The sequence below is a fragment of the Trachurus japonicus genome, chromosome 13 (assembly GCF_045865225.1).
Source record: "Trachurus japonicus isolate A0001 chromosome 13, Traja_1.0".
Lineage (NCBI taxonomy): Eukaryota > Metazoa > Chordata > Actinopteri > Carangiformes > Carangidae > Trachurus > Trachurus japonicus.
The window spans coordinates 8861953-8876928 of NC_140919.1; the positions used below are offsets into that span (position 1 = coordinate 8861953).

The 14976-nt window shown below is 46.7% G+C and overlaps 2 protein-coding genes across 2 annotated transcripts; both read right to left on the bottom strand.

Annotated features, from left to right (window-relative positions):
- Positions 1-5414: 5414 nt before the first annotated feature.
- On the bottom strand, positions 5415-10075 carry LOC146975393 (uncharacterized). Its single transcript, XM_085796624.1, has 8 exons — positions 9841-10075; positions 7353-7733; positions 6962-7000; positions 6636-6868; positions 6361-6546; positions 6196-6276; positions 5649-5996; positions 5415-5543 (listed from the first exon to the last, which is right to left on the bottom strand). The coding sequence occupies exons 1-8, from the start codon at positions 10073-10075 to the stop codon at positions 5415-5417; spliced, it is 1632 nt and encodes a 543-aa protein (XP_085652750.1).
- An 897-nt stretch (positions 10076-10972) lies between these two features.
- LOC146975394 (uncharacterized) lies at positions 10973-14226 on the bottom strand (the record flags this gene model as incomplete). Its single annotated transcript, XM_085796625.1, has 2 exons — positions 12246-14226; positions 10973-11303 (listed from the first exon to the last, which is right to left on the bottom strand). Coding segments are annotated over exons 1-2 (1047 nt in total), but the record flags the coding sequence as incomplete, so codon positions are not given.
- Positions 14227-14976: the final 750 nt, after the last annotated feature.

Consider the following 14976-nt stretch of genomic DNA (forward strand, 5'->3'; position numbering starts at 1 on the left):
CGAGTCATCCAGGCAGCACATAGACGTCGACGATACATTAAATTTCTTAGAAGTGCTTCACATTTGGGTGCATTTAAATTAACAGTATAGTATACATAGGTGTACAGAAAGATCTAAATAGGGAACATTTAACATCAACTGAGCACATACTAAACCTACGAAGGAGCATATTAGATTGAGCATATTGCTTAGAACACTGCCTATAAATATCTCTATCATCGTGTCAATCATCAGTAAGAGAATGCCCAAGATACTTTGTCTCCTGACATGTCATGAGCAGATTATCATCTAGAAAAAACTGAGGAAACACTAATCTCTTGTCCTCTTTGCTCCTGACTATCATTACATTACTCTTCTTGTCATTAAATTTAATGTCATAATCATTTCCATACTGGAAAATAAGCTTTGACAAATGAATGGTCCGCCGCCATTGTAAACTGTCTAAGTTTTTTATTTATGTGGTTGACATTGTTAAATTCAAAACAAGGGCCGGCAGAGCTCGGTGATGCGTCTTTTACGCACAGGTAAAAGACGCATCACCGAGCTCTGCCGGCCCTTGTTAGCCAGCGTCTCTTTTTCTCTTTTCTTTTGAATTTTCTGAGATGAGAGATGCTGAATATATACTATTTGCTATCTGGTGCTGAGGTTGTTTATGGTTGGCTGAGGGTTATGATAGTTTTCTTTTTAGTTTTTCGTCAGTTTGCATCATAGTTACAGCTGTGGGTTGAGATTTCATTACGCATGACAAACGCCTTTGATCTCTCATTAGATGTGACGGACAATCGATAGCGATGTACATGTATATGCTGAATCAGATAGTTGCATTGAATAGTGGTTGATATTCCATTGAGATGTGCCTGACACTATGAACTTTTTTCTGACCTTTGAGGTTTTGCTACAGTGATGCAGCGCTCCACCTTGTGCCAAGCGCACCACTATCTACCCCGCCATCTACCCCTCCCCACCCCCCCTCTCCCTCAGAGCCCATTCACTGCCATTCAAGGACATATGGACTGCACTATGGACAAAGAAATGAGAAACAGCTGCACAATCACATACATTTTTTTTCTTCAAGACAGAGAAAAACAAAACACCTCTGAGTGAACCACATTCCATGCACTGCAACACATAGTTTTACAGTCACCTTAAGTAATGGCATGGTCAATTAGTTCCATTTGTTGTCATGGTAATAACAGTACTAACTAATTACTAATAACAGTAATAACAACAGGAAATACTATACTCAAGATTCAACTATGGGTATTTATCATCTAACCGGGAGACTGCAGACCAGCCCATTCACAGGCAGGCAGAGATGGACAGAGTACTCCAGTACATGAGTAAGAGTACAAATACTACTGGTCAAAATTTACTCCGTTACAAGTAAAAGTAGCTCAGTCGACATGTTACTCGAGTAAGAGTAAAAAAAATACTTGTTTTTAACTCATTGAGTGCCATTGACGTCTATGGACGTCAATCAAAATCCAACGCTTGAGTGCCATTGACGTCCATAGACGTCAAATGCACTTTTCTGCGGCTGGTAAATGGAGACGCTCTCGCGCACACTGTGAGTAATTTTGGGGCTTCTGGGATGTGTAGAACGAAGGAGACTGTAGATCAGAGCAAGAAGTGAAGAAGAAGGAGAAGACGAGTGCAATCGGTACAGAGATAACAAAGTCGGAAAAAGTTTCTATTTCTAGAGAAAAACGATGGGCAGAGCCTGGAACAAGTGTAACGTGGAGCTGGAGGAAAGCTTAGCCACGGTGCTATTAGCATAGCTCCAGCATGAAGTGATCGGAGGAGGCAGGAAAGGTAAACTCATCTAGATGATCAGCACCAGAAAGCGGATCGCGGAGTCAGTTTCACCAGTTGCTGTAAACCGACGTCGTGACGACGAACCGAGAGATCAGCGCGGTGCGTCGCTGCCGCGGCCGCGTCCAGCAGAGAGGCTGAAGACGCTACGACGTCTCCCTCCCTACTTCAGAGACGAGGGGAAGCAGCAGGAGGAGAAGGAGGAGAGGAGAGGGGAGGGGGAGGGGGGCGTAGGAGAGGCTGAGGGGGCAGCAACCGCTCGTACTTGTTGTATTTTAGTTGTTGAATTGAAATGAAAAAACGTGTGAAATGAAATTTTCAGATGTCTTACATGTTTTTGAAGCCAAAATTAAAACGGATAAATCACTATTTTTCTTGAGAGACTCTCTTTCACAAAAATGCATTTTTCTCAGCTTTCTAGAAAAAAATTGGTCTTTTTGGTGCAACCAGGCTCTATTCAACTTAAGATAAATCAAGAATGGAACAAGGTACAAGCAAATGGTTTTTTCCCTAGTTATATAGAGAGTCTCCTCTTTCCTTTGAGCTGTTTGGTGTTTTCAGAGTCATAGTACAAAATATTCTCTGGGTCTTGACATATTACTCAAAATGCCCCAAAACGCTGGCACATGGCACTGACCATTTTATAAAAGGTCTGGCACTCAATGAGTTAAAGATACTTAAATATCCAAAAGTGCATGCTTTTAAATTTACTTTAAGTAAAAGTAAGAGTAAGAGTACATTTCTTATTTTTCACATCAATGAATTATTATATTTTTTTCTAAATGCATTTAAGGATCTTTTAACTCTTGTTTCTGAGAATTAACTCTTTGAAACCACCTGCACTGATTTGCTGCTTTTAGAACCACATTGTTATATAAAGCTGCAGAAACACCTATAAAAACAAATAAAATGAATGTAGATCCCAGTGGAGAGCGTGCACTGTGATAGATTTCCTTCTTTGACAAACACAGCTACACAACACAGTGTCCAATAGTATAAAAATAAAAAAAAAGAGCAGACCTGAAAGTAACGAGTCATTTTCAGCCTTCCTAGAAATTAACTTGAGTAAAAGTAAAAATATTTGTCTTGAAAATGTATTCAAGTAAGAGTAATAAGTACCAAAGAAATCTAATACTCAAGTAAAGTACAAATCCTCCGGATATGTACTTAAGTACAGTACTCAAGTAAATTTACTCCGTTACTGCCCACCACTGCAGGCAGGCATGCGCGCGCGTGCACACACACACACACACACACACACCAGACAACAAATAAGTGGGATTACAGCCTAGCACCCTGACAAATTCACACATCTTCAAAATCACTGTCATCTGAACTCTCATAATCTTCTTTATGCTCCTCCGGTATCTCCTCGGGCAAATCCTCCAGCAGAGAAACAACATTTGGTCCTCAGCAAGCCTTTAAAATTCACGTGTTGATTCCATTAGTTGCATTAAATAGTGGTTATTGTGGATATTTATTGCATTGAAATGTTCCTGGAACTGTGGAAATCTGCCTGTGAGGTCTTGGTGACGTGTGTGCACTGCACGTCAGTCAGCCAAACTTCCACTGCACCTGCTGCGCTCCGCCCTGCGCTGAGAGTAGACCTGGTTTGAGGTGGCGAGCTTTCAGCGCAACCTCGGCGGGACATTTTCCCACGAAACTTCCTCTGCACTAAGCTGAATCTGTGACGCCTCCCCCTGCTGCGCGGCTGCGCTGGTCGAAACTTGCATTAGACCGGCTGCGTTACCTTGCGCCACCTGCGCTGCGCCACCAAACTAGGGCCCTTAAACTCACCCACTCACACAACCACACATGGACACACACACACACACTGTTCAACAGAATGCTGTTGAAAAAAGATTTTTAATCTGTTTCTAAAGACGGCTACTGATGTGGCATGTCTAACTGTGTCAGGCAAGGTGTTCAATTTTTGTGAGGCATATACACTAAAAGCTGCCTCCCCTTCTTTGGATCTGGTGTGAAGGATGAGTAAATTGCCACTGCCTGTTGACCGAAGTGTTCTTGCTGGGGTGTAAATGATGAGCATGTCTGTGATGTATAACATAAGGATAATATTGAGAACTTTCTCTTATTCAATCCCATTCAAACTGCGACAGAAGGAATGAAAGACTAGGGGCCCTAGTTTGCTGGTGCAGTGCAGGTGGCGCAAGGTCGCGCAGCCAGTCTAATGCAAGTTTCGACCAGCGCAGCCTAGTGCAAAGTCAGATTGGAAGATTCGTAGATCGCGCTGCGCTGAGATAGGCGTGGCCGCGCAGCAGGGGGAGGCGTCACAGATTCAGCTTGGTGCAGTGGAAGTTTCGTGGGAAAATGTCCCGCCGAGGTTGCGCTGAAAGCTCGCCACCTCCAACCAGGTCTACTCTCAGCGCAGGGCGGAGCGCAGCAGGTGCAGTGGAAGTTTGGCTGACTGACCTGCAGTGCACACACGTCACCAAGACCTCACAGGCAGATCTCCACTTTTCCAGACACATTTCAATGCAATAAATATCCACAATAACCACTATTTAATGCAACTAACGGAATCAACACGTGGATTTATATCTATATAGATTGTCCCGTCACATCTGAGTCAGATCAAAGCAGAGATCAAAGGCTGTCGCCGCGTAAAGGAAACTCCACCTGAATTAACACAGCAGGGACGAACTGGCACTGAAAAGCAGCTGTGGATGTCCCAAAAGCAGGACTGAGGGTGGATGACTGCATGTCGCTGCCGTGTTGAGATACACACTATGCCCTTGTGATGATCGCTTTATTTATTTATTTACTTATTAATTCGAGCGACCGCGTCACACAAAACAAAACACAAATCATCATCTCTCTTAGTCCACCACAACAGCCTCGGTATCAGATAGTCAGTATATAGCCTACTACAGTATACTCAGCATCTCTATCACAGAGAAAAAAGAGAAAAAAAGAGACAGACAGAGAGAGAGAGAGAGAGAGAGAGAGAGAGAGAGAGAGAGCGCGTCCTTTACGCTGATTTATGTTGTGATTAGTGTACACCTCTCATCTGTCTTACACAGGGAATAATACATTGAAATGAATAAATGTGAGTTTCTTCATTAGTTTATTAGTTGTTGTTTCTTACATTGGGCAGCCGTTCTCAGTGTATCAGATCAATCCTGGTTAAGTATATTAGTAAACTCATTATTGGTCACTCTGAGCTCGGACCTCCGGACCAAAACAGCTGTTTCCTCCTGGGAGAGGTTCAGCCTCTGGTGTCGCTGTCTCCTCCGTCCATGTCAAAGTATAAAATGACAAACTTGCAGTGCGCATCGCCCGCGGAGCAGTTAAAGGTGAGGAGAGGAGCTCCTTTGATTGGTGAAGATCCGAATCGGCTGTGTTAATCCCACTTCTCCTCCTCCTGTCTCCCTCCCGCCCTCTCTCCTCCCTCTTCGCCGTTTGCGCCGGTGGGAGGGACGAGGGGAGGGATTGCGCTGGTCTAAGTCTGACTGCGCGGCCCACCGATCTTGCGAAATGGACCTGGGCCACACCCCGTTGACGTGGCGAAGCTGCGCTGATGTTAGACTTCACCTGGTCTAAGAAACTAGGGCCCTAGGTTTCAAATATAATACATAAAGTCAACACTTACCAGATTTTGTCATGTACTTGGTTGTGAGGGCGCAACGAGAGAGGTAGCTATTGACCATTTCGACCTCCTCCCCTGCAGTTGTGCCTGCACCCTCCTGATTTTTCCCACTCCAGATTATCTAACAAATCATTGGAAAATGTATTATTATTATATGTACTGTATTATATATTATTTAAGTAATAAAAATACAATTTCAAATGGTAAGATACATAACATGTAGTACCTCACACTTGGTTGAATGGGCCTTGGCATGCATGACGGAAAGGAATGGCCTCATCTGCAGGAGAGGTCTGAGTTCCAACATTGAGACCGCCAACTTCTCCAGATAGGGCCAATACTTACACGCAATATCTGTGCAGTAGAACTGTCCTTTTGTGGCTGCCTGAAGCTCCTTCTGCAGGAAAACTGGATATGCAAATATTTCCCCTCTATACATGTTGAGGGCTTTCAGTAGCACTCCGTGTCTACAGACAGCCACCTCAAGGCCCTCTTCATCGAGTTTGGTTGCTCTTCTCGCCGTCTCACGTGCAGCAGACCACTGACTGGCTCCACAGATTCCTCTGCCTGCAGTCTGCATGACAAAGTAATTCTGGTTAAAAGTGAAAACTAACAAGTTATTTTATAATGCTTAAATAGATAGTAGTCTGCATTGTATCAGCTGACACCACCTGGTCTTGAGGGATAAAATAGCTATTTAATAGTGGAAAAATCATAAATTTTTATTTTTGGCCAAAAAAAGCAATGGTGTAAACAATAAATATTTTCCTCACACTTTTCATTTTACTCCTCGTCTCCTCAACAAAATTGTGGACATCAGCATCCTTTGCAATAAAGGTGCCATCAAAATATGGCTCATCTGACATAAATGGAATAAGAAAAATAATGAAGTTTAGTGTCCAACATTATTTATTCAATTGATTTTACAAAATGTTAACAACTAACCCTCTTGACTGTCGAAAATGGTACTGCTTCCTGTTTCCATCAGCACAAACAGCAAGCATGTTGGGGGTGCATGCCGGGCAGGTGAAGTGTTCTACGCTGGCCATTTTCTCACACTCATAACGGCAGAATGTGTATTCCAGAAAGCTTCGTTGGAAAGTGTCTCCATGTATCTTCCCAGACTATAAAAAATTGAATATTAACATGTAAAATTCAAAAGCTAAAATAACTTAAATCCTTCTATCTCTACTTTGATCCACACTGATCTTACCCTTCCAAAGTGACAAGTCCTTCTCTCCAACATCTGCAAAAAGCCTTGTCTTGACAGACTGGGTGCTACAGTTTTCATTTCTTCAAATGAATTGAAGACATCCACCAAAAACAAGGTCTCAGCATTCACAGATGCTGGCCAATACCCACTGCTTATGAGGTCACTTTTGTCTGGTGTCCATTGTGCCAGACATACTTTGCACAGCAGGTTTGGCAGATGAAGATCATATCGACCTAAAAACAAAAAGCAGTATAGTAAATTAAATGTATGGTTATTCTGTGACATGCAGCTGTACAAAAAATTAAATATAAAGCCATATTTCATACCATTTATGCAAACCAAAATCACTGCTCTGCCAGCTGATTCTGTGATATTTGTACATTCACATCTGCAAAGCTGGACAGGTCTTACTGTAGGCAAAAGACGAACTGAAAAGATACGTTCAATAATTAGTCATTAATCTTTAAAAAATACAATTATGGGTTACATTTATATACCGCTTTTCACTACAGTACATGCTCAACAGAAACCATTATTCATTCATACACATTCACATCATGGTGGTAAGCTACATCTGTAGCCACAACTACTGTATCTTGGGACAGACTGGCGGAAGTGTGGCTGCCATTTTACGGCGCTTACAACCACTACATTTACACAGGGCAAAAAAAAATAGACATAAATTTAACCACTTAACGAAAAAATTTAAACAACTACCTTGATTGACCAATGTGTATTTGCCATCTTCTTTCGCACAGCACAGGTTTGGCTCAATGGACTTGTAGACACCGTCAATGCAGCACTCCCTGTTATGGAGGGTGAGTTTGGAGTGGCTCTGTATGTCACAGTCCATACAGAGCCACTCTTCCAGCATGCAGTCTCTGCAGCGAATAATAGCAGGAGACCTGCAGTGGCTGCAGTTCCTCTCTGGGACACTATTGCAGGAAAGCAAGCAGTTCAGGTGATGGGCCCTTGCTTTCCGCCACTCATCTTGGGCTGCAGACTGGCGCAAGCTCCATGATGTGGATGTAGAGGGCTGCTCGTTTCTGCCTGGAACATCTGAGGTCAGAATGTCCTGCAGTTTCTGCATCTCACAGTCTGAAAGACAGGTAAAATAAAATTAACACTGTTTTCGTGCTTTTTTCTAAGTGACTTAATTACAGTAAGGTAAATACCAAATAAGTGTTGAACTTGGGAGCTGTTTGACCGGGTTACTGTCAGAACCTCCTCAGCTGACTCAAAAGAAGTAAGTTCGTCATTAGCAGCCACTGAAAAGATAACAGAAAAAGGTTTTTTATCTGTTGCATGCATATATACAGTGTAGAGCGACTTAAGGTTTCAATACAGACATTTTACACATAAATGCATGTTGGTTACAATCAATCTAATATCAAACAAGTTCGACATACAATGATTTTTGAGTCTATCACACACTTATTAAACTCCTTTCATTGTGCATTAATGTGGACATTGCAAAGCTTGTGTCTGTGGCAACATTCCTGCGCTACTTTCCTGAGTTTCAGGTCAAGATCGAAAGACATAATCTTCGTGTTTCAGCATTTAATTTACTGCCACAAAAGGGACAGAAAACATACATGACATGGATTACCTGTAGCTGAAGCACGTCTTCGTGTCTCTCCACTTCTACTTCTTTTTATCAGTGGACGTCCTTCAGCATCTCTCTCGGTCCACCGGACATGAAATTCGCCTGATATGATGTTGGCTTCTTGCGGGTGGATGGTGGAATCTTGGGTTCATCAGCCTTACATGACAGACAGTGAACAATGAATGATAACAATGAAATATAGCAAACTCTCCAGCAGTTTACAAATTTCAATCTCTAATTCCCACATCTATCAGTATCATCCCCAATACTGCAAGATTATTGCTTCAAATAAACACTCACTTTGACTTGAGCCAGAAGCATGTCTGCAAGGAAAAGAGCATCCTCTGCTTTCCTTGTGTCTTGATGAGCAGCCATTTCAGCACTATATTGGTAAGGAAGGAAGGAGCATAGACTGTAAAAAGAATGGACGTAGCACCCGTGACGTCACCCATTGGTTTGGGGGAGTCTGTTTTGTGCCTCTACTATGGGCATTTGAACTGCGCCATCTTGGATTTTAGTGGGAGTCTACTTGCCATATTTGGAGAGGTGCGGCGATTTGCCGGCTGAGAACCCGCCCACTGAACTCGAAGCAACCAATTAACAGCCGGTAAACTCTCTGTCACCTGCCACTCAACGTAACCCCCCTCCGTTTATGAAGCCCCCCCCCCCCCCCCCCACAGTGTTCACGGAGGTGGAAACTGTTGGTAGAGACCATAAAGATAAAATGTAACAGGCTTATATGTTTTTTTTAAGCTGTAAAGTCAGCTATTTTAACATGGGGGTCAATGGAGAGTTGCTCACTTCCAGTACCAGCCCCCAGAGGCCGCAGGAGAACTGCAGCTTTTTGAAGTGGTCTTCACTTGTAGAATCCACAACTCCCTCCTTGGTGTAAAGAGGCTATAGACACTTTCAAGCTCAGGAAAAACAAAAGGACAGTGTTTTGGACAGTGAGAGAGAGGTCGAATAAAGATTAAATAAAAAAAATAGAATAACAATACTTACTTCAAGACTTCAAGACAGCAGGGATTCCAGAAGTGTGTGTGTGTGTGTGTGTGTGTGTGTGTGTGTGTGTGTGTGTGTGTGTGTGTGTGTGTGTGTGTGTGTGTGTGTGTGTGTGTGCGTGTGCGTGTGCGTGTGTGTGTGTGTGTGTGTGTGAGAGAGAGTGAGAGAGAAACAGAGACAGAGAGAGAGCGAGAGCAGTGAGAGGACAATGGTGAAGTGGCTCTTAAAGAGCCGTTGGTGGAGGCAAAAGGGATGTGGTGGGAAATGGCAAGCTGTTGGACAAAGCAGAAAACAACAGTCATAAATAAAATAAATTCAAAGTCTCCCGGAGTCTCGCACGAGACCCAGTTGCCGTGCTCGGTGTGTTCAGGTGCAGTGGGAAAAGCTACCGTTTGTGTCATAAACACAGGAATATCAACTCTTGACTTGCTTAAAGTAAAAAAAACTTCTCGGCGCATCTTTGAGTAGCCATCTGACGCTGTCTGTGGAAAAAAATGTACACTTCAAGCAAGTAAAGAGTTGATATTCCTGTGTTTATGACGCAAGCGGTAGCTCCTACTGCGCCTGAATACACCAGCACTGCAACTTCGGGCTCACGCGAGACTCCAACAGGCAGATTGTAGCGCCGCAGCCTGTCATAGTGGACAGTCTGCAGCGGGGGCTCCTCCCCGAATGGGCTACTAATCTGATAGGTGACTCCAACCTCATCATCCCTGTCCATTCGCCATTGCACCAAGTAAGGTCCCTTCCAGTGGGGAGCCAGTTTACGGCGACTCTCTGTGGGGTCATTCAACCACACAAGGTCCCCGACCTCGTATGGTTCGTGCCTCATCCTGGTATCATAGAAAGTCTTTTGCCTTCTGCTTGCCACCATGTTGTTTTCCTTTGTCTGATCAAAAGCGGTGTCCAAGCGCCTGAGGAGAGAACTAGCAAAGTCCTCCGGGGACCCATCTACCGGCCTGACTTGCATCAGCGGGCCCAGCACTACATCCACCGGCGTCCGGGCCTCCCTGCCGTGTGTGAGGAAGTAAGGCGTCAACCCGGTGCTGGAGTGTACACTGGTGTTGTATGCAAAGGCAACCTGCAACAAGAAAGAGTCCCACTCTCCCTCACATGACAAGAGTGTTTTAGCTAACTGGTCAATAAGTGTTCTATTAAACCTTTCGGGCGCATGACGTCTGTCCGACTACCCATTTCTCCGACCACCCATTTCTCCGACTCCGACCATACATTTCTTTATTTTTGCGTCATCAGTCCGACCTCCCACTTCTCCGACTTAAGTATCCCTAACCCTTAACCTTACCCTAAACCTAACCTCAACACTGTAGAATGGGTAGTCGGAGAAATGAGCCGTCGGACTTGTGGGCAGTCGGACTGACGTATGCTCCCCAAACCTTTCTACCATCCCGTCAGACTTTGGATTGTATGGAGTGGTATGAGTTTTCTTTACACCCAGCAGCCTGCACAAATGTTTCACCATCTCTGATTCAAACTGCCTCCCCATATCTGTGTGCAGCGTTTCCATCACACCATGTTCCAAAATGTAGTTCTGAAAGAGACACTCAGCCACCGTGGTGGCTTTTTGATCAGCGATGGCCTACAGGTTAACGAACTCAGTGAAATAGTCCTCAACAACCAAAACATACCGGTTGCCCTTGGAAGTGACCGGCAACTCCAGTATGTCGGCTGCAACGCGTTGGAAAGGTCTCTCTGCCTGTGAAGTCCTCATAGGGGCATGATGTCGAGGAACAGGGGACTTCCTCCTTTGACAGGCGTAACACTGATCACACCAAGCTTTAACATCACCATACATAGTGGGCCAATAACAAACACCCCAGGCACGTGCCAAGACCCGTTCATATGCAAGGTGAGCCGTCAAAGGTGTGCCATGCAGGTGTCTGAGGACCTCGGGGACCAAGACAGCAGGGACCACAACTTGTGTTGTTTGCCCCCCCTCAGACAGCCACACAACCCTGCACAACAGTCCATCAACGAAGGTCAGTCGGGGAAACTCGTGCCACAGTCTCTTTAAACCTCGACCAGCATCCTTCAGCCTCCACCTAGGGCAGGGGTCATCAACTATATTTGTTGAAGGGCCAGAATCTTTCTCAGCAGACACCTTGGGGGCCGGACATTCAAATAGGCTGAGATTGAAATTAAATTCACCTTTTTGCCTAGTAATTTAGTTGTTTATATTTTATTTTACCTGTAAGCTCATAATTTTCATTTATACATATCTTTGGTGTTTTGTATGATATAAAATGAAAAATCTTGACAGCTGACTTTCAGATACATGCTGGAGCTTTACACTGCTGACTTGCCCTGTGATTTTCAGCCTAAATATGAAAGGAGGCTGACAATCGGTTCTGATTGATACAAGTCAGTAGTCCTGAAATGCTTGTTTCTCTTCTGTAATTCTACATCTGAGAGGCGACGTTTTTCCACACACAGGCAGAGCTCAGTGGGAAACAGTAGGAGAGACACAGGCCGAGGGGGAACTGGGACACAACACCGGAGGGAGAAGCAGCTCCGCGCCGCGGACGTACAGAAAAAAAAACAACCGAGTGGCATCAAACACGCGCCGCTACCGCATCGTTTTTGTTTTGAGAGGGTGCATGGCGCGCATCTACACTGAATGGGTTTGAGTGCGCAAAAGACGCTACATCTGAACGGCCCGTGCTCACCCGGCTGGTTTAACCAAGGCGGCGGCCAAACTCACCCAGCTGGCCTCTGCAGCCAGACAGGGAAAACCCTGCAGCCAGCTCCCTGAACTTTCATGCACTGTGCTTTGAGTACCGCGGCGTTTCCTAATCCCAGTGCAGGGGCTCACAGGCACACACAAACACGTTGAGCGTGTCTCCGTTTCCCAGCGCATTGACTTACAGGCGCACAGAGCCCGACAAATATAATGCTTGTAAACTTTTAGAACTCAGTCGCGGGCCGGATTGGAAGGTTCGGCGGGCCGGATTCGGCCCGCGGGCCGCCAGTTGATGATCACTGACCTAGGGGGTCTCTGACCTTCCTCCAGCCAGGCCAACACTTGTCTGATGTCAGCGTCACTCTGTTGGAGCTCCCTGACATTGGAGCCGTCGTGTGACAGAGTGTAGATTAAAGCTCGGTCCACACAAGCCTGGGGGTCAGGAGGCAAATGGGGGTTGGAGCTGGAGCTGGGGGTTACCGAAGGGGCCGTGGTGGAACTGGGAGTCTCTATGGCGCACACGGTCCTGGGGTCATTGTCTGTAACTGTTTGGGTACCTTTGTGCACGAGAGTGTGGACAGGATCAGGGGAATCATGGTCCGTTAGCTCTGCGCTGAGGTCCGGTCTGCGTGAAAGCGCATCCGCGTTAGTGTGTTGACTTCCACTTTTGTGCACAATTACCCAGTCGTAAAGGTCCAGTTCCAGGGCCCAGCGGCTGCGACGCCCCGTTCTGTCATTATCAATGGGAAGCCGTCGAAGGCCCAACAACGGCCGGTGATCTGTAACAATAGTGAATGGGCGAAGACCCAAATAGTGTCTGAAATGTCGAACAACCCACACTATCGCCCACAGCTCCCTGTCGTACGTAGACCATCGTCGTTCGGCTGCTGTGAGGGAGTGACTAGCATACGCCACCACTTTCTCCAGACCGTCAGCATCTTGTGCCAACACTGCCCCCACAGCGACCTGGGAAGCGTCGGTGTGTAGAATGAAACGGTGAGTAAAGTCTGGGTGACTCATTATAGGTTCAGCACAGAGAGCGTCCCGCAGGAACTCAAACGCCTCCTGGCAATCTGCAGTCCATTGAAACGGGACATCCTTCCCTGTAAGGTGACTGAGGGGGGCGGCTCGCTGGGCAAAACTCCTCACAAACCTCCTGTAGTAGGAACAGAGCCCCAGGAAGGCACGCACCTCCGTGGCGGACCTCGGCACGGGCCATGACTCCACCTTCTCTGTGTTCTTGGGGTCAGGGCGCAGCCCCTCAGCAGAGATGACGTGCCCAAGGAAGACCACATGATCCCGGGCCAGGTGGCACTTCCTGGCGTTCAGCCGTAGCCCAGCTGCTCAGATCCGGGTGAAGACCTCCCCCAGAGCAGAGAGATGATCCTCAAACGACCTGCTGTATATCAATATGTCGTCAAGATACACCATGCAGATGTGCCATGGCAGCCCCTTCAACACCAGCTCCATGACCCGCTGGAATGTCGCTGGTGCATTTGTGAGGCCCATGGGCATGGATCTGAACTGGTAGAGGCCCTGGCCGGTGGTGAAGGCGGTCTTTTCACGGTCCTCCTGCGCCACTTCCACCTGCCAGTAGCCGTCAGAGAAGTCCAGGGTGCTGAACCAGGTGGCTCCTGCTAGGGCGTCAAGCGTATCATCGACACGCGGCAGAGGGTGGGAATCTTTTATTGTCACAGCATTGAGGCCCCTGTAGTCAACACAAAATCTCCATGTATTATTCTTTTTCCAGACAAGAACCACAGGAGAGGACCAAGGGCTGCAGCTCTCCTCGATGATACCAACCTCCAAAAGGCGCTGGACCTGCCTGTTGATTTCCCTCCGCTTGTCTGGGGAAGTGCGGTAGGTCCGTTGCTTTATTGGGGGGTGGTTACCTGTTTGAATGTGGTGCTTGATCAGGTTGGGGCCGCCTGTTCCACCCCGTGCAGGGCTGAACACTCCCTGATGTTTCCCCAGCAAGGTCTGCAGCTACTGTCTCTGATCGTCGGACAGCGGACAATCAGCTACATCAGGTAGGGGGGAATCCACCTGTTGAGAACCAAAAACCTCTGCAGGGGTGAGTATGTCACAGTCATTAACATGGTGAAATACCCCCAGGTGAGACCCAGGGCGCAGTTTCAGTTCCTGGTCGGTCGGGTTGAGTAGCCGTGCCACAGTGCATCCATTTTTCACAGGCGCTACTGTGCGTGCGACCACTAGTCCCATGTTGTCACGCACCTCAGGCTCTAAATAGCCCAGGTAAGAGTCAATAGTTGGTCCAGCAACGCGGGGGGGGGGGGGGGGGGGGGGGGGGGGGGGGGCACCTGAACAGGGACAATCATTTCACTGAAAGGTGGAACAGTAGTGTAACAGGCGGAAACTGCCTGTGTTGACTCTCAAGCGCTACTCAGAGGAGCAAACCAGACACCAAGACACCAGAACTGTAAAAAAAGCAGTCTCTTTATTTGCACAAAAATGGATAAAAAGTCTATGGTCTAGAGGAGGAAGGGGGAGGGTTTAAAGGGCAAAGGTGAGTCAAAACCATCCAGGCAAGGGGGGCGGGGGGGGGGAGCAGGGTTGCAGGGTACGGGTCGGGTCTCTCTGTGTGTCTCTCTCTCTCTCTGTGTCTCCACTGGAGGTGTAGGGTCCAGTTCTTTTACTCTCAGTTGCTGCTTTTAGGGCTCCACTGTGACTCAGAATCAGCCAGAGGTTGCTACGGCCCGACTACACGATGATGGCATCCCATTAGGGCAACAGCACACAAAAATCCCAACGCTGGTGAAGGCAGGCAAAAACACACAAAAAGAAAACAGGTAAGGCAAATCACACTTAAGGTTGGGTCCCGCAACACTCCACTAGACAGCCAGGGTGATGGAGTGGGCACAGCAGTTCATTCTCATGAGCAGAGAGTAATGAGGTTGAGAGAGAGGCACTTAGCTCCGTACTGATCCTTTGTCTCCGTCCTGCTTCGGCTCCTCCAAGCTCCACCACATCTTCAGCTCCCAGTCCTCTCCACGACCAGCTCTGCTCCCCGTGTG

Bases quoted from the DNA above. Each gene is read 5' to 3' on its own strand.
- LOC146975393 (XM_085796624.1), bottom strand. From the start codon at position 10,075: ATGAGGCACGAACCATACGAGGTCGGGGACCTTGTGTGGTTGAATGAC. The intron at 6,547-6,635 runs GTAAGATCAGTG...AATTTTTTATAG, and splicing joins GGACTTGTCACTTTGGAAGG to TCTGGGAAGATACATGGAGA. The intron at 5,544-5,648 runs GTACTACATGTT...ATGATTTGTTAG, and splicing joins CCCATTCAACCAAGTGTGAG to ATAATCTGGAGTGGGAAAAA.